Here is a 26,586-nt window from a genome sequence, read left to right as displayed (position 1 = left end):
ATAAAATTATTGTTTTTATAAATGCAATATTATAATTTATTCAGTGCCTCATTAAAAGATCATAAGAGAGATACAAGTAACTTTTAATCATTGTCTAAATGATTATTATTATTATTGCAAGTGATCGCACAGTGTTATAGTCAAATATTGTTTTGCTTTAAAAATTAATTACATTAAATATATAATAGCGAATTTCAAACAAACTTTCTCCGATTGACTAGCTGATGGATCGATTATTTAAAATATTACTTGAAATTGTGTTTTTTTTTTGTTTCTTCTTTATGTATATAGTTACATAATTAAAATTACTCGGTAGGTTGCTAGAAATCAAATCTCTGACGGTTCCTACGACTTCAATAAATAGAAAACAAAATATTACCTGAGATTTATGTCGATATATGTATATTGTACATTTTTCATTAGTAAAAGAATGAATTTAAATTTATGCAGTGTTTCTTTTGATACACTTGTTACAAAACCAAAAGAGTATCTGTTAAAAATAATAATTTATAATGGATTTTCCCTACTAGACTGTAGACTGCGTCGTTCTTTCTTCGAATATTTGGCAATGCTCTCCAAATTGAGAGAGTTGTGCCTTCGAGGTTTTGGTATCGGATTTACCTCGTCCCATAATTCTGGTCGATGTCTGATCGGTTCTGAAATGTGAAGCTCAATCACTTTGACTGGTTCGCTAGGCGCTTCTACTGGAACCGGAGGATCCGTCAATCTCACTACATGAATATCGTTTTGTTCGCAGGGCAGTTTTTTAAATTCTATTTTTACTACCTCGTCACCCACCATATTTTCGAAGAAGCTTCTTCGAGTTTCCTGTAACGACAATCTCGTATTTCTGGCTTCCATCAAATCGTCGTCATCGTCCAACGTTCTCTGACCGTTCTTTGATTCGAGTGCTTTAATTTGTCTCTCGAGTTTCTCAATCTCGTCTTTAACAGAAAAACTGTCGCTTCTCGATAATGTACCCGTAGATCCTTTCAAATCTCCTTTATCCTCGTCAACATCCTTAATAAATTCTAATTTATCCTGGGATATTCTTCTCAATTCGATCTCCGTCACCTCGACATCTTTGTCCTCTTCAAAAGTCTCCTCGTCTCTCTCAAGGGATTTGTCTGCGGAGGCGTCTTGCAAAAATTCCAATTTTTCCCTATTTTTTAAGTCGCCTGCAGGATCCATCGAAGAATGCTTTTGCGTCTCGCTCTCTACCTTAGCAGGATCAGTCTCGATTTTTACATCGCTAACTATAATTTTAATTTCATTCTGGAGCACAGGTATTTCCTCGTCGCTCTTTCTAGTTTCTGCGCCACCTTTAAGACTAGACAACTCTGTTAATTCAGAGCTCTTTTTCGTTAATTCGTCAATATTTTCCGTAACACTAGCAATATCTATGGGTTCCCTTATATGCTGTTCGATTTCTGCACTCTCATTTAGTGCTGATTTGTCGTCCTTTGTCTATAGAAAAAAAAATAGAATCAAGAAAATATAATGGTATAAATTAATAACAAATATATAAAAACTAAATGAGCGTAAAGAAAATAATACCACTTGATTTTCCAAAGGCTCTACGCGTATCGGCGGGGGTGGTGCTCTTCGCTTTTTCCTCGTGTACGTGCTCGTCGTGCTTCCTATCGACATGCAACTGTTGATCGACAAGTTTGATTTCCTCACAGCATCTTGGCTGAATCTTTTAAATACATAATCATCGGAAACATTCTCGTTTTCATCGCGTAGCGACGTATCGCGAGATTCGTTGGATTCCTCGTCAGGGTCCAGCCCTCCTGTATTCGATCTTCTCATCGACGATCTGTTGCCAGATCTCCGACTAAAAATTAATTTCAGATTAAAAAACGTCGTTCGATATCGATTTCTATCGATTAACAATTTTACTATTCTTACGTGGGAGGTACAGGCGTACGTTCTGGAGAGTCCCTATTAATTTCTTCGTGCTGGATCTTGGATTCTTTATCCTCGTAATGCAACGGCGGTATTTTATCCGTTGGTCTTGGACTCACTTGACCAAACCTGGAAATTATTTGTAAAGTTTGATCAAGGTTCATGTAAAAATAAAATTTTTTAAAGAGAAGGGAGTGGCTTAACCTTCTCACGGGAGCTTTGGGGGTAAGATCGCCCATGATGGACGCTGTGGTATTTCTCGGGCTGCCATCGTAGATTCTAGCAGGATCTCCGTTGACCGTCAAGCTGGAACTGTAACGGGACGAGTTGTCTAGCGTGTATTTGCGTCTTCGAGCTAAGGTACCCAGAGCTTCGTCGAACTCTTTCTGATCCTTCGACAGTCGGGCTGGAACTGGAGGTCTGTCCTCGGTGTCTCTTTTGTAGGTCGATGAAACTGTTCGAGGGTAAAACATGTGATTAAACAATTTGTCAAGTTTTCTCTGCGAGATAAACGAAAAGCCACGACCAATTATAGCAATTGGTCGCTCGAGCGATGGTTCCCTATCGATATGTGTGGTTTTAAATCTAGATAAATGTATACAGTAAGATTATGCAAACACGTTTAACAGAATTATTTTTGGACACTGGTTAATGTGAAACTACTCAAAATTTCAATGGTTATCAACGCACCTGTCGTTATGGTAGACCTTTTTTCTGCCATAGGAATTTCCTTTTTCTTCCCAAATAGTCCACTCCTAAAAATATACAATACGAATTAATAAAACCAAACGTGAACGAAAGATATCGATCGAAAGAATTGATTTCTTGCGGAAAAAATTGTCGTCATTATCAAAGTTGCACTTTCGTAGTTTAAATCTAGTCTGATTAAGATTTTTGAAGATTCGATTCTTCAGTTGTATTTTATTCGAGAGATTCGAGTTCCATCGACTTTCACATATACGTATAACCAAGATAATTATCACTGCGCATACAATACAAGATAGCTAGAAAAACACGCTCGTTGTCTATCTTTGCGAGAGCACAAGACGACTTTATATTTAACTATCGGTGAAAGAAAAAGAAATTTCCGTTCTTTTGCATTGGTCTTGAAGTGCAAATAGTCAACAGAGTGACGTATGCAGCACTACATAACTCAAGCGTTTTGAATCACTGAGCTAAGTAAGATACATTTGGATATCTGCCAAGTGCAGTGTTGAGCTTGACCAGTGATCACCGGTTATCGCCCACTGTTTCAAGTTCAAGATACAAGAGATTCTCTTGCAAAATGTATTTTACCAGCTTAACGATAATCGGAAATAGACTTGTCGAATTAAAAAGACGCGTTTGTCGGGCTTTCTCGAAACGAACCAGGTAGATTTGATGGAAAAACTGTTGGATCTCTTCTTTCTACTCCTGCCGAATGTCCAGAATTTATGCTTCCCTTCCTTGGCTGGATTTTTCGTGGCCAGAGGAAGGTCGTCCTCTTTGAAAGGGTTCAGATGCTCTGGGTAATCGTAGATGGTAGCGCCGGAGCGCCTTAAAGTCACACGTGACATCACTGTGGTTTATCGCTAGATCCTTGCGTTCACGCTTTCATCCCTTTACAAACTCTGCTACACCAGTTTGCGAATCTTCATGTTCTCTTCATCTAAAAATAAAACCAGAACTCTCTCAGTTTAATTTATTCTCTCATAATTAACTTAAACGTGTATTAATTGTTTTGCGAATTAAATTATAGTTATTTATATAATGTTAGAATTATTAGAAGAAAAAAAAATTAAAGTAACGTCACAAGCTTTCACGAATACATTTTCCTTCAAAGATCTATGCGCAAGTGTTGTTGAGTCGAAATCTCGTGCGCCATATAATTCGATAAATCGCGCAAGTCTGAAAATACGCGAAGCACAATGTATTTTTTGTGATACAAAAATAAATGGCAACGCCAAGCGAATCGAGGTTACAGTTCCATGAAACGTAGACGGAAAAGTACAATTAATCGAGGTTGTTCAATGGATTTTAATTAATAAAGTCCATTTGTTTATGCTGAGAGGCCCTGTGGATCAATAATGGTTACTTGAAATCAGCTGATCCCAAAACGAAACAATTACTGCTAATAATCTAGTGACAATAATAAACTGCTGATCGAGCTGCTTTTATAAAAGAAAATTGCAAAATATTCCGGAAGAGGAGATGATTCACGGATTTAACACTTTTGTCTCCAAGCTATTTAAAATGTGTGGTAAGAGATTAAAAGTAATTAGATATTCCTGCATAATGCAGAGTCTCTACAAAGTGTTTGCATAATATTAGACTTGGTTTAATAGACAGCAACTGCTTAATAAACCGAATCTAATCGCTCGAATCTTCATCGATCATTTCGTGCCCCGTTGCATAATATCACAAATGATTTGCAAGTGCTCAATAATGTCAACAATTTGCTTCATATTTTTCACGTAGAGTCATTCGCGACAGCCACATTCTCCCATAAAGAATCATGATAAATTTTTGTCATTGAGCAACTGGCTTTTCAACGATCACACTTGTATAATTTCTTAAAAAGTCTGGAATAAAGATTTGATTGATCGAAATTCATGAGATTCGATGAAATTGTCAATGTAGAAACGCTCGTCAGGAGTGTCAAAGGCTAGCGAAGCAAGTTAGTCAGCCATTGGCAGATGAAAACGAACTGTAGCAGTGAACTAATTGAACTAATTGCGACCGTTAGCTGCAACTCGTCGGTATTTCGCTTAACAAATACGTATTGGTAGAATTTTTTTATAGAAGCTCGGCTATCTCGTAATCAATAATAAAATTTGACGTTTCTTCGCTTCCCCAATATACCCCTCCTTCTTTCTTCCTCTCTCTCTCTCTCTCTCTCTCTCTCTTTCTCTGCTTGCTCCACCATCCATCGGCAGCTCTTGGAGTTTGTCCCCAACGAGGAAGAAATTCTCATCTTTTGCAAGAATCAGATTGCGTCATTCGCTCTAATTAACTATCTACTAACAAGCCTCTCTTATCTCCCAGTGCCATTTTATTATACGTGCATTAGCAAACATTTCTTGGCCAGTTTCATTCGAATTCCCACAAGGTCAAACGCAATTTCCGCGTTGGTTATAATTTTTCCACCAAATTTGCTACGTTTTTACGAAAATTCCTGTCGCTCCTCTTCCCTGGAACTTGGTACACAGACTTGTGAAATAAATATTTTCTTGTCGTCGTTGCTACATTTTTCACTCGACATCTGGTATCGTTACGAACGGCCGTGACGACACATGTGTGCATTGTGCAGTTTACACAACTGCATATATCTGACACTATAAATGTAGCCCTCGCAGAGCTATTACGCGCAAACTAGAAAATTCTATCGAATCTCGGTTGATCGATCATACAATGCTCTTTTTGCAGGAAGCATAGATTTTTCTCCTCCGTAGAATACATTCGTGGTCAACCTCGAAAAGTGGAAAGTGTATCTCTATTAGCACGCATTGTTCTCTCGCACGCTTGCCATGATTTGCACTTGTTAGTAGGTACCAGCTGGGCATAGAAAAAATGAAACGTTTGTTTCGCCAATGATACTCCTCGTTTTCTATTCTTCCCGCATCCGAGTGCCCTGCGTGAAATAAAATTGTGAAGAGACGAGAAATAAAAGTATATGTAAACAACGCGCGAAAGATCTGTTTCACCATCGAAGGATAGAAAATTGCGTTCCGCGAGGAATACAAATTTTTCTTACCTCATTACAATTCGACTTTTGTACTCATTACGAGTAAAATCCTATAAAACGATTCTCTAAGCTGGACTATAACCACTTATCGCAATGCTGCCTCTTCGCTCGAAGCACTGCAAATTGAGTAATGCAATTACTAATTTCTACTAATAGATTGAAGCGCGACGGTAGATTTGTTACCACGCGTTAACTAATCTGGAACGTAAGATAAAATTTATCTAACGATGCAAAGAGTAGGTTTAACAATAGAGTATCGTATATACTTAAGAGAAAGGCGCGAGAGGTAAGGAAGATAATAATAAATGAGAAAGATAAATTGATAAGGTAAATAAGTATAAAGATTCCCAGCGTGCCTCGAGTTGATACGTTGATGATAAGCGAGAAGGAACTTTGTCGCTGGACTATACTCGTTTCATATTCGTTCAGCGAGGCAATAATCGGCCTATCTGTTTATTGCGAGGGTGCAACCGAACCCGTCTTACATCGCAGATGCTCTTAAGTGCACCGACCCAGTCAATTGTCCAGCTTTTCCCATTAATTCTGTCACGTGCCTACGTACACCTATCCCCTTAGCCAGTCACGCGTTTCCTTCACCAGCGATTCTCTCCTCGACAGACTTTCCATTTCTCCTCTAAAACCAGCAACAATATTTTCCACCGCACCGTCTCATTGCGTCCAAAGAAATAGACGAGAGAAATACGTACGATAAATCATATTACTTATTAGAGACACGCGAACTGAGCGGAGAATTAATCGACTCTGCGCGATACAATTTCTGCACGATTATTGGTGCTCCTCGTGAAAAAAAAATATAAATTCATTAGTGGTGGAAGAGCGGCACGAGGAAGAAGCAAGCCCCTGCGAAGACTTTAAAAATAGCGTTTTTATTTCCTTTGCTAGAGGGAAAAGAGGGGAGGGGAGGGGGGGGGGGTGGGGAGAGGGCTGTAGAGGAACGCAAGAAGCCAAAACAAAATAGATACGAGCTCTAGGAGAAATTTCCGAGGAAAATTTACAACGTGCCGCGCGCACGATAGATCGATAAACCTGGTAGCAAGACTCTCGCAACAACTTGTACACTTCATAGAAAACTGATAAAAGTTTCACTGTGTGATCAGCCAGGGACTCGATAGTCTGGTCTATCGTGAAAGCAATAAAAAACTCGATTAATCTTTCATTTGTAAAATTCGTAATTATCGCACAGCACGTATCGTCGTGCTTCTAGAATAACAGTGGTAACCGATATAAATTATTTCTAGTTCGATTAAAGTAAATTACGCGAAAATTGCTCCCTCGGGGTTAGAGAGATTGGAAAAGGGTGGGAAAATGAGGGAGGGATGGAAAGCAGGGATTTTGTGGTGAGAAAAATTCGCAAGGAGGATCGCGAAGGTCGAGTGATCGATGGACGAAAGTTAAAAGCGACGAAATTAATTCAGCCCATGTAGGTCAGAGCGATGATTATATTTGGGGAATAATATTACTATAGATAAGAGTCGCGTGACCGGCGAATCTCATTTTGCAGAATAAAATCGCGTCCTAGCGAGAAGCAAGTTTCGCGAGGAAAGAAAATAATAAGAAGCGGCCCTTGGGAGGGATCGATAATGTGCACGATCGATACTCCTTACTTCCGTCGTTTTGCATAAAGACCCGTCGCGACAATTCATTATAGCTTTTAAGACGCGATAAAACGGCCGATAAGGATAAAGAATGCTCTATTGGCGCTATCGAGCAGACATTCGACGTTTTGGTACGGCGACGAAATTTCGTTTTCGTCTATCCGAGCCACGATAAGGCGCGATGCAATTCGAGCGATAAGTCCATTAACGATAATTGAATCGAATAGCACCGTGCTATAATTGGCCGGACGATGGACGAATTTATTTTCGCTCAATGCGGGATTATTGAGTGACAATGAGAGCAGTTTGCGGAGAATGTTAATGAGAGCCGACCTTCTTAAGAATTCGTTTCAGCGTCCAAAAGAGCTGCTATAGCGTTCCGCGTGAGAAAAGCACGATTCAAGGTGGACCCAGTGGATGCGAGGTGAGCAGACACAAAAAAAACTTAAATTCTTACGTAAGTGCGTCTATGTGTGTGCGTGCGTGCGTGCGTGTTTCGGTGACAGGGCACGTCACGGTGCCAAGCGATAGCGAGATTCGAAAGAAACGTGAGAGAGATGTATCACGCACTATTGCAGGACACGTATTTCGAAACTCAACATCCGCCACTGGCACTTGTTCAGCGCAGCCCGGTAGTTTCCTAGAACAGCATTCTTGTGTATAAGTAAACACTGTGCTCGGTCGAGAGAGAAATTCGTCCCACGAAGGACGTAGCCAGGTGCTGGTTACGTAGGATTATCCAGAGTAAGTTTGGTTATCGATCAAACAAGGATAAAATAGTTGCTGGCTGACTGGTTATACTGGCATAAGAGGAGGAAGAGCACCTTCTCGCATGAAACCGGAACGGAGACTGGCTGGCAGGAGAGTGACCGCCGTAGTCCGTCCGTACGCGGTGCGAGTTGCAAGTTGCGACCGTGCGAGCGGTACGCCGTACGTTTTCAGCAGACTCGTTTGTTCGGTGGATCGGTTGTCTTCGGACATCCTCGCCATTCTTCGTATTCTTCGGCAGCTTCATCGCGGCGGTATTAGCTCGCTTCGTGGATATCCAAGTCACTCGACTCTACCATGTGTCTCTTCACCTAAATTGGATCCGTATAGGTGCGACACTAATTTCTCCAAGTGCCCGACGCAAATGCTCGGCGATTATCATTCCTATCGCCTCTCCCATCGATCCTCGACTCTCCTTTCGATGAACCAGAGATATCCAAATTTCATCGAGCGACTCGTGGAGAATCGCCATGGGTGTAGGAAAAGGACACGCGATATAACGCGCCCGTTGACTGTGTTAGTAACGACAGTTCCGTTAGTCCGTGCAACCAGCTCTTTCGCATACTCTCCTTCTTCCAATTGGCGACGCAGAAAACAAACTGCACCCTGAGAACGTCTTTCGCGTGCTCTTCTCGATCCCTTTTTGGACAAACGAGGAAAATTAAAAAAACAATCGATTAAAAGCTTCGCTTGTTACGTACCGATGCTGACTAATGCAAGCCGAATGCACAAGCGCAACAAGTGCTGAATGCAGCTCGTAGGCGTCAATGAAATTAACATAGAAAGGCGTATGGTGGAAAAAATGCTTACCACTTTCAATTTGCAATAAGCTTTATAGCGGAGCTTTTTAAATTTTCGCCATAAACCGTTGGATGATGTTCTTTTCCCGCGGAACGGCCAGTTTTATCGCGAATCAACCATACGTCGTGCGAAACATTTATTGCTCTCGAGTTGTTCCAAGTTGCACCATGCCATCAGGTTTCCTTCCACCGCGAGTTTTCGTCGATCCTTCAAAAATCCAGGGTCAATGCTCGAATCCTTGTTGAGATCGAGGCTCCAGCACTACATTATTCTGGATATAAGTTGCATTTCGCGTGGGTGATCGTCCGTGCTGCACCTACGCATTTTACTAGTTTTACCGGCGACGTTACTAGTAATATCGCAACTTGGACGCTTTTCCCTCTCGCTGCACGACTGTCTTACACTGTACGAGTCTGAAAAAGAAACAAAGTATATGGATTTTAATAAACAGACGATATCAACGTTTACTCTAGACGCGTGTATTCCAATCGATGACGTCTTCACACAGCTCGCATATAAATTAAGTTGCGAGTTTTTGCATCGCTCGAGCCACCCGATACCGTAAATAATTCCTCTTTGCAACATTCGAACTTATTCAGCAGGGACTCTTTTCTCTCGAGCTTAGAAATTGTTGATGCTTTTTTTTATTATTAAAATTCATTCAGGCAAGTAGTTAATCTTGAAAGAAGTTTTCACGCTCGAGCTATCTGAATCTTATCGAAGAGTGATCCAGCTTATCAGTTTGGCCACTGATAAGATATATTTCCAATATAATCGGGAGCTCGCTGGAGATCGTATACATCCTCGAGGTTAGGCGAATGCACAAAAAATGTACGATTTCGGCTGACAATGGAGATCAGAAGACAAATGTAAGCCTCTCGCCAGAGACAAGAATCAAATTTCAAAGTGTAAGGCCATGGTCAACGTCTCATAACGATAGCATACGTGCCATTTAGTTGTTGTTAAGTCGTTGCTCGTGCATTGTGCACAAAACAAGATACTTCTATTGAGAGCCCTTTGAAAGAGGCTTTTGGGGTCCTCGTTGCGATAATCCAATGGAAGCTTCTCTCTCTCTTTTATTTCATTTGTCCGTCTTCGTGGATGACTTCAATTTGGAAGATTGTCAAATCTACGGAAAACGGCACGAGTTCCTTTAGATTCATCGAGTCGAGAGAAAATGAGAATGAGAGGTGAATACAGGAAGGTTAGAGTTGAAGGGGGAGGGGGGATTTGTGAAATGGAAACGTCTGTCGCGACAGACCGATGATTATTGTTATTATTATGTAATTCTGGTAGAAATCGTAGAAATGGAGACTGGGTCCTACGTGCGTTCATGTTTCGAATACGCAACACGTACGATAATGGCTCGCTATGCAAATTTAAATGCAGGAAGATCCGTCTGTTAAACGAAACGAAGGTCTTTCCGCCACTTACCAACGAAAACTTTTTTAACCTACATCGGAATCTCTCGGAGAATTGGCGGTCACCTCAAACTTCGTTGAGATATCAAACCTCTTCAATTTCCCTTTTATTCATTAGTGACGGCATTTTTCATAATATCTCGGAACATAAGAAACTTACTGAATCGTTAAATGATGGTTTGACGAGACACCACACATTTCTTGTTAATCGGTGATCCGTTCCTTTCCTTCCTTTCTTCCGTCGATGTTTTCGACTGAATTTTCATGGAGCTTCGTTGTTAATATTTATTCATGATCTACAACAGAATTATCGGGCTAACCCATATAATAGATAATTTAATTAATGTCTCGATTCTCTCATCAATGTTCTATTTATTAAATTTAAATTCTACAAAAAATCAAATTTTAAAGTAAAAATGGCAAAAATAATCTTTTGTGATTGCTGTGTGTACTGTGCTGTATTAACAGTAGTATATATAAACATATAGATGTGATGTGTGTATTATGCGGCATGTATGTGAATCTCTCTGTAAGTTTCTCATCGGTTGATCAGGTTGGGTTTATGTTTGTCGGTAAATGGTCTCATAACCTAGAAATTTGTCCAGGTATTCTTACAGGCTTTTAAGCTCGAAGAAACTTCAAATAATTTTAACTCGTTTTTAATTTATTTAAAAAATAATGGAAGAATGGGTGAAGAAGAGCCTGTCCGAATTTTTAGATTTTCCGGTGCATCAGACTTTAGTCGAGTAAGTTTTCAGCATTATTCAACAAACTTTATAAAAACTAACGTGTTCTTATATTTTTTAGATTTGTCTTAGATATTCAAGATGCAGGAGATCTTGAGGATTATCTTCAATCGTTGTTAAAATTCGAAGATCCAAAGCTAAAGAAATTCATAACAGAGCTAAAGAGAAAGCAGGGTTTGTACAAAAAACAAGTTTTTTTTTATAAAGGGTTTACTTTTCTAATAATATATATTACAGCATCTTTAAAAAACAATAGCAATCAACAGAAGTCAATTAATCAAAGATCAAACTCTAAGAAACCAAATGACAAGAAGAAAGGAAAAACTAAGGCTAAAGATAGAGAAAATACAACAGAAACTGAACAACTGGAAAGAGAAGAAAAGTTAGAAAAGGCTGAGAGAAAGAAAACTAAATTTGTCAATCTATATGCTCGTGATAGTAATGTTGTATTATTGAAAGGTATTCATGTTTAAACTAATTTCACCGTATAGCCTATATACCCATGAAAATGATTGGTTTTTTAGGAAGACAAAGATGTAACTGTGAGGCAAAAAAGCATGCACTGATAAATAACTGTCTCAATTGTGGCAAGATTGTTTGCGTACAAGAAGGTTCTGGACCATGTTTCTTCTGTGGGGAGCTGGTTTGCTCCATGGAAGAACAGAATATTCTTTCTAGTAATAGTAAGCAATCTGATAAGTTGTATAACAAATTAATGAATCAAAAGGACATATCGGCCTACGAAGAGTCTCTTAAGCATAGAAATAAACTTATTGACTTTGATCGTAATAGTACAAAACGAACTACAGTGATTGATGACGAATCTGATTATTATCAGGCTACAGATGCTTGGCTTTCGGCTGCCGAACGGGAGCGTGTAAAGAAAATGGAAGAGGAAGTGAATGCCCAAAAGTATGCTTCGCGTTTCAGTAAAAAATTAACATTTGATTTTGCTGGTAGACAGATCGTAGAGGAGGATCCCGTGGTGGACGAAATTACGGATGAAAAGCTGATGGAACTTTTTCAGTCTATATCACTCGATAATATCGATAAATCTAATATCTGTCCAAATATAGAATTTGATCGTCCTACATATATTGAAATTGGTACAGTGCACAAACGGAATACTGAAAAGTCTCCAAGTTTCTCTATGGCGAAAAATAGAGTACAGGATAAGGAATATTTGGAAATGGCAGATGAGGGCTATTGTTTAAGCTTGCATCAACCGTATGCTTCGTTATTGGTCGAGGGAATAAAAATGCACGAGGGTAGAACTTGGTATACGCCGCACCGAGGAAGACTGTGGATCGCTGCGGCGGCAAAAGCTCCTGACCCAGAAGATGTTTCTAAAGTTGAGCAGTTTTATAGACTAACACATAATGGTATGTTTTTTAAGATAAGATTAGCAACTAACCAATGTGGATTTAATATTCCTTTTGTTTAGAGGGGACTAATTTTCCTTCGTGCTATCCTGTTGGGTGTTTATTAGGCTGTGTCACGGTGACGGACGTTCTGTCACAGGAAGAGTACCAGCAAAGATATCCGAACGGTGAATCTACCAGCCCATTTGTTTTTATATGTGAAAATGCTTTCGCGCTACCACTAAAATTCCCAATACAGGGAAAATATAAGATATGTAAGTAAAGTGATACAAAAGTTATTTGATCCAAAGTACATTTAAAATTATGCAATTTTTTTAGACAAGTTAGATACCAAGATTCATCGGACGGCTATGAAGTGTTTGGAAAAAGCTATGAAAACAATTAGAAGATAATATGGCTTCTTTTATTATAACAGTTTATAGATATTTTATTATTGTTATATATTATAAACACATTATTATAAATTTTAATTTTAGTGAAATTATATTTCGGTATATGCTTCTCTCTTATTTGATCTAAATGTTATATTCATTTGTTAATTTAAATATTGTTTGATCATATTGTAAAAGCCATTGCACTCAAAAATAGTATACTTTGAACAAAATAACATAACAAAACTCATAAGCCCACATTTAATTAAAGTCACTAAATAAAAAATGTGACTAAAATAAATATCAATAATTAGAAAAAATACCAAGAAAAAAATTAATTCTAAAAATAAACAGAATAAACTAGCATGGGGAATGTGTGTGAGTTAAGATCAAACTTTAACATTACCTATATGAATAAATAAATATTTTTTATGATTTCAAAAGCACATGATAAGCAAAAATATTATTAATGGATTTAAACAATGATAATAAACTGGTTGTATAATATCTACAAAACACTTGTACATATTTCATAGCTGAAAGAAAGCCTGGAAAATGCACAAAATTATATCGATTGTCTCATGATCAAGGCAGACTAATTTTTACATGATACCTTTTTACATTGCCTTTATAATTTTTCATTCTGTCAAAAATAAAGCATTTAAGTTACAATATTTATAGTTCATCTGAGAAGCCATTATAACTGATATCACTATGAAGCACTTTTTGCCACATACATATATGTTTAGCGCACATTTTGCAAATATTTAAATATAATTAAAAATATTTCGTTTTTTCAACAAAGTCAAAAATTTTCTCGAGACATTCGTCCCTATATATAAGTCGGCGAATCTTTCAAGCTTTTGCCACAAGCATCACACGAGGAGACATTTTTCTCATTTACTAAAGTGCAATATGGACATTCTTTGCCACCGCTGGCTAGTGGTTTTACTTCGTTTCCTTTGTGCCTCGATTTTCCGCACATTTCACAAATCTCCCGACCTCGTTCATTGAGAAAAGTGCACGTTTCACAATTCCACTTTTCTTCTTGCATGACTGACTTTTTCGCGTGAAACGGGCCAACATCTTTAAGTGACTCTGTTGGTCTCACAGACGACTCCAAGTTCGCTTGCTTCCGTTGAGTAGGCAATGTTTGGCTGTTGAGCTTCTTATCGTAACGTTGCAAATTGTACTGAGCTTCTAAATTATCGAGAGATATCTTCGTATCTGACATATCGAATGAAGACGACTTTTTCTTGGAAGGTAAGATATCATGACGGAAGTTGTGACCGTTCGTCATGGAAGAACCTCCATCGAGAAACTCCGTTATCTGTCTCCTTTCAACTCCACGAGTATCATATTTATCATCATAGTCAGATGGCTGTTGTTTGCGCGCACCCAATTTTTTCTTTAGCAAAATATCTTCCCGATCTCCGAGATCCTTGGAATATCCTAAACTTTCTAGATTCCTATACACGAAATCCCAACTCTCATATTTATTTTTATCATTCGAGGGACCGGATTTTGCACATTTTTTCTCAATTTTACTGTAATCCAATTTATCGGTATCAGTCGGAGGTTTTCTATAAAAATCTACCTCGTCAGGACCTAATATCTTGTGTGGGGTTTTACGATTGTGCGCCTTTTCATAATTCGATACAGTAGCTGGGACATCATACTCTATCAGTTTACCAGTTGGCACTCGAGTTCCGTAATTTGGCGTCACGGAACAATAGGGATTTGGATGACAACCAGTGAATTGTTTGACACCTGGTGGCACATAGTCGTATCCACCGCATCTGTTTACCATGCCATGTCCTATTGTATGAAAGTATGAGTAATTAGTAGGCATCATATTTGAATCATCCATGAATCTATAATCTGGTTGACACATAGGCATATAATTATTATACGGCATTGGATAGGCCATTGATGACAATGCTTCCATACTGGAGGAATGCGGATATCGATATTCTCTTGGTATGCTATCAATTTTTGTGCTACTATGCAGTGACTTTTCAAGGAAACGATAGTTCAATGCTCTAATTGCCTGTTCTGGTGTACCAACATGATTTTCTCTAAACTCTAGAATCTCTAACCATGTAACAGTAAAATTTTGAGAAACACTCTCCCATATTTGTTTCAATATCTGACACTCTACAAAAGCAACAATTGCATCTCTGCTAACATTAGATACTTTGTCCGGATCGATAGGTCCTTCTAAAGTAAGAACACCTAAGCCTGTATGCTTATATCCCATTTGCTCAAACATCAATTCAGCTCCTATTAAATTTGCTTCTACCTCATGTTTGTAATATCCGCTATAAGTCTAAAATATGGACAAATTTCATGATGTTTTTCTTTTTATATTTACAATCTTTAAGTAATTAAATCTCTCACCCTTAAAGTCCTATATTCTTTTCTCCATGGCTGAGCCAAAAGATTTGCTGCGTACAATGAAATTGCACTCCAAGCTGTTGCTGCTCTGTAACCACTGAAACTTTGCACTGTAGCTGCAGATCTATGCAATATATCAGCAGTGTCATGAAAGACGTATTTATTTTCATTCGGTACCATACAAAGAAACTCTCGTATAAAACCTATATGATAAATTAATACTTGATTCTTATCAAGATTGGAATGCACAAGAGATAAATATATACCTTCTAGTTTGTGACGCTTTTGTAACTTCAATGGACTGTCATCAGTTTGGAGATACACTAAATGGCTTTGATCTAATTTTATACTTATTTCTAGAAGTCTGTCCTTTCCTCTAAGCAGTATGTCATTAGCCATTGTTGCTTCTGCAATAAAGTAGAAATATATATTTTTAAATACACATATATTAACCTATAAACCTAAACATTCGACGTATTTAGAAATACCATTCATATATTTTACTCGGTTTGCGTAAATAAACCAAACTGTATAGCATTGTCAAGAAGGATGAGATGTGAAATGAACATTATATATGAAATTTTTATGAAAAATCTTACAGACCTTTTAAACCTTTAGGTCAAAAAGAGAATCTTGATTCAAAGCATAGTTGGCTCCAATCTAAAAATAAATCCTATATTTAGAAATAAAATATACGGAGGGTTATTTGCACTAGGTATTTTGTTGAGCTGCCATAAAACATTTAATACACAACAGAAACTCCATTTCCACCACAGCTTTTCTGTAGATGTCATAATAATTAAGATCCATCTAATGTACGTCTCATTATCCTACAAACTAAATTATTTACAAATTGGAGACAGTTTCGGTAATCTGTCTGTGGAGTGTGGCTGTCTGTCTGTAGTGTATACTGGTGTATACTACAAATGCCAGCATTGCCAACTGCAGACCTAAAATGCGAGAGAAAATGTTATTCGGTGACCCAACGTCCAAGATTGCAGAAGCGCGCCAATCCTCCACTGTATGTACTTTCCCAAGTGCTGTGTTGCCTCGACCTGCTCCGTGTCTTGGCTATAACAGAATTGAGCAATTAGAGCATTAGCACTTCTTATATACCCTTCCGACTGCCGAATACTTGTCGCTGATTGGCTGGATTCTAATTGACTGACGGTGCCGCTGTTCAGAAACTTTCCGTTAAGACAGTGCTGCTATAGTGCCGTTGCGGTCACTTTCTGAACGCGGCCGTTCTCACCAGCCAATCAACATCGAGGTAGCTTTCTGAACGCAGCCGTTCTCATCAGCCAATCAGCATCGAGGAATATTTTTCCAACTCTTTATGACGTCATTTAGTTGCAAGTGCCACCCCCCTGGTGATTTCCATAGCTGCATGCTAGTGACAGTTAACTAACTGCACAGTGAAAAAATGGCGGTGATCTATCTCTGAAAGGTTTCGTCGAATATTACGAAAACGTGAAGATAAACTAATGTTTTCTTATTAAAGACTGATCTTTGTGTTCGTAAAAATGTTACTCCTGGTTCGGACTATCGTTATGTGCTTTTCATGAATGTCTCATTATCTCCAGCCATTTCCTATCAATAGGCTCCATCATTGATAAAGAATTCCTATACTCAGACTATACTTGTACACTTGTAAAACGTCATAATATACGAAAACTATTTATTCAAGGTAACTCACAATTTTCTTTATTTTATTACTTGAATTTTAAATAAATTGAATTAATTTTATCAAAATATTTTGTCCATTTTGTATTATTTAACAAATTTACTTTAACCTAGTTTACTGTTGTTTTCATACTAATTAAGTGAAAGGTTATGAGTACGAAATTCTTATTTTTATAACAAAATTTATTTCTTAATTTCCTTTTTTCTTGAAGATAAGTAATATATTTTTTATACCTATAATGTTATTTATTAAAGTGGCTTAAAATTAATTAGACTTTTGTATATTGATGTTTGAATGGACAGCTGCTATTGGAACAGTTTTTCCAGTGACCATTTATTATTTAACATCTCTTATTTGTATAGATGAGTGAAATAGGAATGGATCAAGAGACTGTGTACGGTACTCATGAGGATAATCATGTCATGTCAGAAAAAGTACGAACTCTGGCAAGCAGTATTTACCAGGAGTTTGAAAGAATGATAGCGCGATATGATGAAGATGTAGTGAAAGACCTGATGCCTTTGCTAGTCAATGTTCTTGAGTGTTTGGATATTTCATACACTGAGAATCAGGAGCGAGAAGTTGAATTGGAGTTACTCAGAGAAGATAATGAACAGTTGGTTACACAGTATGAAAGAGAAAAGCAGCTAAGAAAGACATCGGATCAGGTATTTAAAAAATACTATGTAGCATGCTATCTTTGATAATTGGTTAATATACTAAAATTCTTTTACAGAAACTTCTGGAACTGGAAGATGTAGCGGAAGCTGAGAGGAAAGCTTTATTGTCAAAGATTGATAGTTTGGAATCAATTGTTAGAAAGTTGGAACTGAAGACAAAGAATTCACAAGACCACGGTACAAATGCTAATGGCTCTTCCAGTTCATCCTCTCACAGAACATCCCTTTACAGTAGAGTAGAATATTTTGTTTTTTGTTTTATATTAGCAAAGTAATTGTTTATTATATAATTAAAAATTTTTACAGTGGGCCAAATTATGTAAATTGTCAGTAAACTTGGGGTATTATTTTAGTAGCATGCTTTATCATGGGAAACCTATATGTTTTAATATTTCATTGGCATATATAGTCTTCCGAACGAATGCAGCATTTTCTTTAATTAAAATAATTTTTTTATTATTAGCAACTGTGAATAGGGTCAAAAATTCAAAATGAATTAAGTTTTTCAGTAAAGTCCGATCATTCATCTCTCTCTCTCTCTCTTATCTTTTTATTTTAACTTTAGCGTTCTTTTGAAAGTTCCACAACATGCTTTTACATTGTCTATCACAAATCATTATAGTCATAAAGCTTTTGCACTATGTATTGCTATAATGCTGTTGGAGTGTCAATTGTTTTTAAATATTTTTTCTGCTATACCCTTCATTTTTAAAATTTACACTGTATTCTAAGATGATTTTTCTTATGCAGTTTTACGGCTGGAAGAAAAGGAATCAGAGCTAAAACGAGAATATTCTCGTCTGCATGATAGATATACAGAATTATTTAAAACTCATGTTGACTCTATGGAAAGAACAAAATTATTACTTGGTAGCTCCGAGCGATTAGAAAGTACAACTATTGGTCGAGGTCCATCAAGATTACCTTCTTTAGGTATGGCTCATATGTCTCGAAGTTCAGGACCATTAAGCTATGGATTTCAGAGTCTTGAAGCTAGTTTGAATGCCAAAGATATTCAAGATGACAGCTTACTCGATGCTGCCAATCTAAGAAGTGAAATGCTAGACAATAGCTGTGAAACAATAGCAGAGACATTCGATAAGAGCCAGCTGACAGATCAGCTGATGTTAGAGAACAAGATGACAGGAATTTCCAGACGTATGTTTATGTTCTTTTTTAAATTTCACAATGTTTTGCCAATATAATACTTAATAATACATAATTAATTGGTAATTAATAATTAGATGAAAGTCCAGAAACTGAAAATGCTCAAATGCTAATATCACCAACAACACCTACTAGAGATAAATTAGGTACAACCCTAAGTGGAAGAAGTAGAACTGATCTTGAGCAAAGAAGTGGTAATACTTTGTATCAAGAACTAAGTTTTCAGGATGCAGATGCATTAGGTGAGATGGATGAAGGAGCAGATATCACAGGTAAATATATCAGTTTTGCATATATGCATTTATATTCCTATTTTACAAATACATAGCTTGACAATAATTTCGACGTTCATTTAACTAATATAATTAAAATCATGTAATAGGAAATTCCGTTCACCCTGGAGAATATGCTTCCTCTGGTATGTTTAACTTACAAAAATTAATGTCACATTTGACCCTATCAATGATCATTAGTATTTAGCTTACAGTTTTATAGCTTTTGAACTTGTATTATCACTTTCTAATTTAAAAGAAGCTGTATATTCCCCGTACACAAGTAGTAATCTGTGTCTCTCTGTTTCATCACCCCCCCCCCTTTTGCTGCTGCCTGTTGGATCCTAACTAATCTTCATTGAACGAATACGCAATGCATAACACTCCTATGCAGTTAATGACAACTTCTTTGGTAAGATATAATATTGTAAATATACTGCTGCAAATAAAAATTACTTTATCAATACCTAAGATATTTAAAAACAAGGAATTAAGCAATGCTATGAGTAGTAATTAAGAAATTGGTACTTATTTTTTTAGCTTATATAATATTTCTTAATTAGGAATGGGAAAAGAAGTGGAGAACCTAATACTGGAGAACAATGAATTACTTGCCACAAAGTACGTTTACTTTTATTACTTGAATGATTAATACAAATATTAAACTAATATTATTATATTATTTCAAAGGAATGCACTGAATATTGTTAAAGATGATTTGATAGCCAAAGTCGACGAATTGACCAGGTAAATATAATATAATGTATGACTTATTTAAAACAAATTTTTAAAAATTTGTTATTTTAGTGAACAAGAACTATTACGAGAACAAATGTTATCGCTGCAACAAACCAAAGAACGATTGAAACAACAAGTGATCACAATGGAAGAAGAATTAAAGAAAGTGAAAGAAGAAGCTGAAGCAGCTGCTAAAGCATCAAAGAGTGACGATGATGACAATCTACCAATGAATCAAAGAAAGCGATTTACAAGACTAGAAATGGCAAGGGTACTTATGGAAAAGAACCAGTTCAAAGAAAGATTTATGGACCTTCAAGATGCTGTAAGATGGTCAGAAATGATGAGAGTCAGTAAAAACGATAGTATGTCTGCGGATAAAACGAAATCATTCTGGAAATTGTTAGTATAACTTTATTTAGTTGCATTTATTTGATTTTATAACACTGAATCATCACATGAATATAATATAATGCTTTTTCTTAATTTATAGTTTTAGTAGTCTTTTTACAACGAACGAGCGGAGAGATACGATACGTGGAACTAATACTTTGACACACGTGCAATACAGTCCGCCCACACATCAAATCGTTACAGCATCATATATGGATGCTACGCGTAGACGTACTTTAAAAAGTCGCCAAGACTTTCTCGACCAAGGAGACATGTGAGAAATTAATTGTATTTCATAAGCACGTAAATCTATTTCTATGGCACTAAACTTGGTTTCATTCTATATTTATTTTTGGTAGAAAGTAAAAGTTAGTAAAGAATAATTACATTAGTAGACTCGGTGGGGGCCTCGCTCACGTCAACAAGTTTCACATCTTATGTAAATAAGCATTAATTTGATCGTTTTCGAAATCATTCATCAGGTGGACTAAAAATGGATATATAGTTGATTAATTTTTATTTGAATTTTTTGAATCGCCTTCATCTTTCTAGATTAGAGTCCTCTTTCGTCAGTTGGGATCCGTGAGCTTTTGTCACAAATTGAAATTAGTCTAGACCACTATTAAAAAATGTGAGTTAATTCTAAATGAGTTCGAATTTAGTTTATTCAGCTTTTACTGTTTAATGGTTGCTTATATTAGATTAGTTTATTTTTTAATCATTCATCACATTACTAATCACGGTCAACGAAAGCTGCAAATACTTCATTTATACTTTTGAAACAAGTTTTCTTGATATTTTTGTGTTATTTGACCAACAATTGCGCTATTTTTCAAGAACTTATTATTTGCAAGAGTTTTACCCCTAGACTTTTGATTTACGTTGTAAATACATGTATTATACTGGAAAAATATTACTGCTAAATATCGAATGTTAAGTATTCAGGGTTTTATAGAAAAATTAACAGTTTTTGTAAATGCAGATTTGTACAGATTTCTTAAAAGAATTAAAGATTCTATCGTGGTTTATTACTAAATAAATATTTATCAATTGGTTTAAAATGCCTTTTCTTATTGTCATATTTCGCTTTTGCGTTACATTCAGTCATGCGGGTTTATTTCTTGCTTTTTCCTTATGATTTGGTCATGAATTCCCCTGGTCTGGTCCTGGTCTTTAATCGCGGTGCTTATGCTGTGTAGCAGGTAAATTGAATCTGCTTAATTTACAAATTTTTGGCAGCGAAATATCTGTATAAGATTCGGTAACTGATAGTAGTGACTAGTACTGTGGTATGCTGTTTCTTCAATGAGACCTAAATATTCTTACAGATCTTCTGAAAAGCTCGTAGCTAGACGAGCTAATGAAAGGAGAGAGCAATATCGTCAAGTCAGAGCGCATGTTAGGAAAGAAGGAGGGCGTTTACAAGCGTATGGATGGAGCTTGCCAGGAAAGCAAAGTGCTCCGTCTAAACAACCGGTACCGGTACCGGTCTATTGTAGACCACTTCAAGAAACTGAACCAGGAATGAAGGTGCCCCAAACAACCTATTCTTACTTGAATCAGATTGAACTCGATTTTATTATTTTGTTTAAATGTAAAAACTGTTAATTTTCCTTTTAAGAATTTTCATTTTTCCGGTGATTTCATTTCATTTATCATATTCTCTAAGGATCTTATCTGAAACGAAAACTATACAAGCTGTAATTAATGTTCCAATGCTATTAATTAACTGCAGCTGTTAGCGCAACTGTGCATGATGATTTCATTATTCTAATCATTTAAAAATTTCTTTGCAGATATGGTGTGGAGCCGGAGTCAACTTAAGTGGTGGAAAAACTCGAGATGGAGGCTCTATGGTAGGCGGAAGTGTATTTTACGCAGCCGAGGCGCAAGAAGTTAATACCACGTCAAAAGTCGAAGCTGAGGATGCAGTTGAACATCTTAACAAAGAGCTTGAAGAGAATGAACAGCGAAGAATTGAGGCAGAATCACTAGAGCAACAATTGAGCTCATGGGTTTGGATTTGTACATCTACGCAAAAGTCATCAAAAGTCACCGTGATAGATGCAAATAATCCAGGGTACATTTTAGAAGTTTTTAATGTTTGTCAAGGAAATTTATTGTGTATCGCTAGCATTCCCGGTGCGAAAGAGAGTGATTATGTGTTAATATCAAACGAAGAGACCGTTCAAGCCACTAATGGTCCAGCTGAAGCTAGCGAAAATAATACGGGGGAAGCAATTCACAATGATAACACACAAACCGAGCCAAGGCTTTCCGAGAATGCGGAGGGCGAGGATCAAGATAAGTGCGGAGGAAATACTCAGAATAATGCCGAGAACGATGAGAAACTTGGACAAAGTGAGTCTCAGAATAATACAACAGGACCTCAAAGTCTAGAGAGCATTGATAACGAAACAACAGTTTTGGGAAAAATTACATTTGTGAGAGTAACTCCAGACGATGCTTTATACATTATTGGGAATAATGAAGAAAGAGAAAGAAGTCCTGATGCTGAAATTGCCGATTCTAGTTTAGAAAAAATGTCTACCGTACAGCCAACGATGTGGCTTGGAGCCCAAAATGGGGCAGTTTTTATTCATTCTGCAGTTGCCAAATGGTCCGTTTGTCTAAATTCCATAAAATTAAGAGATGCCGCTTTGGCTATCGTGTATGTATCCATTGTTACATTTAATAATGAAATTCATATTAACAGAAAGTACTTATATTTAAACGACTATCACTTTTTAGTCACGTGCAAGGTCGGGTGTTGGTGGCACTGGCTGATGGGACTGTAGCAATATTTCGAAGAGGCATCGATGGCCAGTGGGATCTTTCACAGTATCATATAGTTACCTTGGGAAGCCCCCAATTTTCAACGCGGTGTATGGTTGCTGTACTCGGAAAAACTGTGTGGTGCGGATATAGAAATAAAATTCATGTGATTGATCCAATAACAATGACCGTTGAGGTAAATTTGTGTTACTACAATCATTAGTTTGGGAGAATGCCTGTAATATATAAAAAAATACCTTCATTTTGCAGCATACCGTTGTTGCGCATCCGCGCAAAGAATCTCAAGTTAGACAATTAGCATGGCTAGGAGAAGGAGTATGGGTCAGCATTAGATTAGATTCTACTTTAAGACTCTACCATGCCCATACCTATCAGCATCTTCAAGATGTTGATATCGAACCGTATGTCAGTAAAATGCTTGGCACTGGTAAACTTGGTTTTTCCTTTGTAAGAATCACTGCCTTGCTCATCTCTTCGTGTAGATTGTGGATTGGTACAGGAAATGGGGTGATCATCTCAGTCCCTCTCTCTGAGAGTAAGTTTAATGATTTTAGCTTAATAAACATAGGAATACTCTTTAAACGTATTATTTATCTAGGTGCTGGTGGTTCAATGGCGGTTTCGAGGTCTCAAGTAGCCACAAAAGGAGATGCACCAGGCGTCGGGGTGAGAGTATTCGCTAATGATAAAACTGTCACTCCCGGTAGTTTCATACCATATTGCAGTATGGCACACGCTCAGCTCAGTTTCCATGGTCACAGAGATTCTGTGAAAATGTTCGTTGCCGTACCAGGTATGTAAGATTAAAATTAATTTTTCTGATCGCTTGCAGCATTTATCTAATGTATTCATTGAAATATTTCGATTGCCATATAATTTAGAAATAACTGTTATACGTATTATTGTATATTTTTACATTGTATTAATCATTTGTTTTAAAAGGTCATGGTGGTCAAAGCGCAGCATCAGATGGTACCCAGCCAGCAATGCTTGTGCTTTCAGGTGGTGAAGGTTACATCGATTTTAGAGTTGGTAAGTAGTACATGTATTTATAATTTATCTATTGGATATATCAATTGATAGGGATTGCATTCTGCATTGCCATGCGGGGAATTAATATGACGATATATTCCAATGATAATTTCAGCTGATGAAACCGAGGATGAAAGTGATTTAGCGACTCATCTAATTGTATGGCAACTGGTCAGGTGAGCCCCCAGAGAAATAAATAAGCAATCGACTGATTCTTGATGCAAGCATTACATTAATTTAATTTTGCTCTCATTAGCAATTTAATAATTACCTATTTATTATCCCGGAACTAACCAAACAAACTAAACTAACCAAGTACTTGATAATAGCAACTAACAGTAATTTAATGTGTAGTTGATTTGTTACAAATGCCTTACAAAAGTACAGTCATAACTGCTCACTTTTACGGTAAACTGTATGTCTCTTTTGGTACTTTCTAATTCTCTGGGGGTTGGTTATTCACAGCTGGAATACAGCTAATATAGAAAGTATTTTATTTTTAACGCATCTTGTATTATTAATTCACAAAATCTGTGCGGATAAAAAATGTTTATTGATGATATTCATTAGCTGAATGCCTTTAAACAGTTTAATGAAAAGTTGATATAAGCGAAATTTACAGAAATAGAAATCAATTGAAAGCGTAAAACAAATTTTGTAATATTAAAATATGTAACGAATTTGTTTTAGGTGATGGAGAAGAAACTGATGATGGTATTGAGAGGTCAAACGCCGCTGCAATAGCCAATTTGGAAGAACATGGAGAACAGAGTCACCTTATTGTTTGGCAGGTTCAATGCCCGCCACCTTTACCAATGAGCGTCTAATTTTCTATACTGAAGAATATGTAAGTCAAGCAGTTTTTAGCTGAATATTCGAAGTCAAGCGTTAAGTAAAATATCAGAGAGTAAGAAATACTAGCTTTTCAATTCACGGTGATTAAGACGCAGGCTAGTCTAGCTTGCTAATGCTTGGGGATTATGATGCATCTATAACACAGAGATGCGATATGCTTTCCCAGTAAAGAGCATCCGCTCTTCACCTCATATAATCAACTTCTGAGAACAAAAGTACTAACTTGATGGATTTCATGATAAATGTAAAGTGATTTTTTAAATTTTGTTATGGATATACAAATTTTACTTTTCTGCTTTAATTGCATAGTATAAATCAGGTTGGCTAAACGAATAATCACCTGGTTTGCAACTTACACTATATGTGGTGTTTTCTAAATAATGCTGCGAATAATAAATCATTCGTCTCTTGCGTTTTTAAGCTTTTATCTTAATGAAATTAGTAAAACTTTATATTAGTCCTGAAGGACTGAATAGTCGCGTCTTTCAGAGGACTTTTAGGTCAATAGACTGAGGAATCTTGGAAGATAGTATTAAAAAAACAAAACCGTGTGATAATTGTGAAAATAACTAATTTCAGTCTACCGTATATTTTAATTGAAGCTGCGGGCTTTCTTTTTGGCCTTAATAATACGGTGGAAATGTAAATATTATATTTCTTTCCAGACTGTATAATTTGTTCACGAAAGAATAACAAAGCACACTTTTTATTTTCTGCACGTAAGTTCAGTTGGGATTTCAATAACAAGAATGAAATATTTATATCAAATCAATCCCAACGTGTGTGGCAATTATGTAAATATTATATATTGATTTATTGTCAATAGATTTATAATTTATTTTCCGTTGTTAAAGTAAAGAAGTAATAGATGAATATACATAAATAATATATATGCATAATTTCAAATTCTGAATTATTTTCCTTCTACGTATAATTTTATAATATACTTTAAGAAATATCAAGGTGCAACAGAATAATTTCTTGTTCAGCGTAAGCGAGGTGTTGACAAAATTAGGATGAAGAGATACATTTATTAAGTGACCATAATTGTAAAAAGTAGTGAAACGCGCTTCTGTTGCTATTTATTGTTTTTTGTTGATTAATTTTATTAATGGTCGCATTCAGCAGTTATAATGGGTCTTTACCTACTACCACACAAAATACGCATTATGATTGGTTCTTTTAAATTGAATAACCAACCATATTTAGTATATTTGGTAGCACCTACGGAACTCCTGTATCAGTTGAACGCGATCGATTCTCCTACCTTATGACGTATGTATAGCTTTATTAAAAAAATCTTCGAGAGTAAATAAACATTCTTTTGGAATAATATAACAAATAAATTATTAAGAAATAGTACGATGACTTTATTTATTTTCTTAAAAAGATGTAGGTCTTTAAAATTTACGGGACCCAAAAGCTATTGTTAATTAGCGATGAGAAAACTATCTTACAAGAGGAAAGCTGTTTGCATTTCGTCGTCAGAAAGCGTTGAGCGAAGGAGGAATCAAGAGCCAAGGGGAAAGTAAGAATCAGTACGTATTAAAGGTAAGGAAATGACCAAGTAGTGCACGATTATAAAAAGTGTCAATAAGATATGAAGATAAAATAAATATTTAAGGATTAATTTGTTGTATGTTATTATTGTAATATAATTATTATTATTTCGAAACTTTTGACTATGGATAATTAAAAAATAGAAGACTTATAGACCAGAGAAGCCCTCTTCAGGCATTTCCCTTCCTTCAATAACATTATTTGTAAGTGCGTGTACGAAGCGAATACCACTGCTCTTTCTAAAATTCTAATCCCAAGAGAAAATCGACGCGTCA

At 36.5% G+C, this 26,586-nt stretch overlaps 4 protein-coding genes across 20 annotated transcripts; 2 read left to right on the top strand and 2 right to left on the bottom strand.

Annotated features, from left to right (window-relative positions):
- Positions 1 to 6: 6 nt before the first annotated feature.
- On the bottom strand, positions 7 to 9,205 carry LOC136783054 (enolase-phosphatase E1-like). Of its 9 annotated transcripts, XM_066742858.1 has the most exons (9): positions 8,827 to 9,203; positions 7,706 to 8,655; positions 3,277 to 3,556; positions 2,599 to 2,663; positions 2,113 to 2,362; positions 1,912 to 2,037; positions 1,558 to 1,837; positions 799 to 1,467; positions 7 to 656 (listed from the first exon to the last, which is right to left on the bottom strand). In XM_066742858.1, the coding sequence occupies exons 3-9, from the start codon at positions 3,462 to 3,464 to the stop codon at positions 618 to 620; spliced, it is 1,617 nt and encodes a 538-aa protein (XP_066598955.1). In that variant the 5' UTR covers positions 3,465 to 3,556; positions 7,706 to 8,655; positions 8,827 to 9,203; the 3' UTR covers positions 7 to 617. The 9 variants fall into 9 exon arrangements, with proteins under 9 accessions (XP_066598955.1, XP_066598954.1, XP_066598946.1 ...); XM_066742857.1 differs by having other exon boundaries at positions 7 to 1,467; positions 1,561 to 1,837; positions 8,827 to 9,205; XM_066742849.1 differs by having other exon boundaries at positions 7 to 1,467; positions 8,827 to 9,201.
- Positions 9,206 to 9,528: 323 nt separating this feature from the next.
- On the top strand, positions 9,529 to 12,820 carry LOC136783056 (activating signal cointegrator 1). Of its 3 annotated transcripts, none has more exons than XM_066742864.1 (6): positions 9,529 to 10,767; positions 10,844 to 10,984; positions 11,046 to 11,443; positions 11,509 to 12,366; positions 12,429 to 12,620; positions 12,685 to 12,820. In XM_066742864.1, exons 2-6 carry the CDS (start codon positions 10,917 to 10,919, stop codon positions 12,756 to 12,758), a joined length of 1,590 nt encoding a protein of 529 aa, XP_066598961.1. In that variant the 5' UTR covers positions 9,529 to 10,767; positions 10,844 to 10,916; the 3' UTR covers positions 12,759 to 12,820. The 3 variants fall into 3 exon arrangements, with proteins under 3 accessions (XP_066598961.1, XP_066598960.1, XP_066598962.1); XM_066742865.1 differs by having other exon boundaries at positions 9,535 to 10,984; positions 11,046 to 11,158; positions 11,222 to 11,443; XM_066742863.1 differs by having other exon boundaries at positions 9,530 to 10,984.
- Positions 12,821 to 12,825: 5 nt separating this feature from the next.
- Positions 12,826 to 16,070, bottom strand: tamo (PUB and ZnF_RBZ domain-containing protein tamozhennic). 3 transcript variants are annotated; one of them, XM_066742859.1, is made up of 5 exons: positions 15,884 to 16,070; positions 15,738 to 15,794; positions 15,401 to 15,541; positions 15,138 to 15,337; positions 12,826 to 15,066 (listed from the first exon to the last, which is right to left on the bottom strand). In XM_066742859.1, the coding sequence occupies exons 3-5, from the start codon at positions 15,531 to 15,533 to the stop codon at positions 13,570 to 13,572; spliced, it is 1,830 nt and encodes a 609-aa protein (XP_066598956.1). In that variant the 5' UTR covers positions 15,534 to 15,541; positions 15,738 to 15,794; positions 15,884 to 16,070; the 3' UTR covers positions 12,826 to 13,569. The 3 variants fall into 3 exon arrangements, with proteins under 3 accessions (XP_066598956.1, XP_066598958.1, XP_066598959.1); XM_066742861.1 differs by having other exon boundaries at positions 15,738 to 15,807; positions 15,889 to 16,070; XM_066742862.1 differs by having other exon boundaries at positions 15,889 to 16,070.
- A 487-nt stretch (positions 16,071 to 16,557) lies between these two features.
- Positions 16,558 to 26,123, top strand: syd (JNK-interacting protein syd). 5 transcript variants are annotated; one of them, XM_066742957.1, is made up of 18 exons: positions 16,558 to 16,821; positions 17,181 to 17,486; positions 17,555 to 17,729; positions 18,249 to 18,656; positions 18,743 to 18,937; positions 19,048 to 19,083; positions 19,332 to 19,349; positions 19,501 to 19,558; positions 19,628 to 19,684; positions 19,745 to 20,077; positions 20,169 to 20,342; positions 21,397 to 21,598; positions 21,865 to 22,739; positions 22,820 to 23,039; positions 23,114 to 23,399; positions 23,463 to 23,657; positions 23,807 to 23,896; positions 24,587 to 26,122. In XM_066742957.1, the coding sequence occupies exons 2-18, from the start codon at positions 17,181 to 17,183 to the stop codon at positions 24,721 to 24,723; spliced, it is 3,765 nt and encodes a 1,254-aa protein (XP_066599054.1). In that variant the 5' UTR covers positions 16,558 to 16,821; the 3' UTR covers positions 24,724 to 26,122. The 5 variants fall into 5 exon arrangements, with proteins under 5 accessions (XP_066599054.1, XP_066599055.1, XP_066599052.1 ...); XM_066742958.1 differs by adding an exon at positions 24,012 to 24,072 and having other exon boundaries at positions 23,114 to 23,657; positions 24,587 to 24,723; XM_066742955.1 differs by having other exon boundaries at positions 23,114 to 23,657; positions 24,587 to 26,123.
- Positions 26,124 to 26,586: the final 463 nt, after the last annotated feature.

Source organism: Prorops nasuta, unplaced genomic scaffold (assembly GCF_024137725.1).
Source record: "Prorops nasuta isolate Cenicafe-Biocafe unplaced genomic scaffold, Cenicafe_Pnas_1.2 PNAS00032, whole genome shotgun sequence".
Taxonomy (NCBI): domain Eukaryota; kingdom Metazoa; phylum Arthropoda; class Insecta; order Hymenoptera; family Bethylidae; genus Prorops; species Prorops nasuta.
This window is presented reverse-complemented; position numbering and strand designations above follow the sequence as displayed.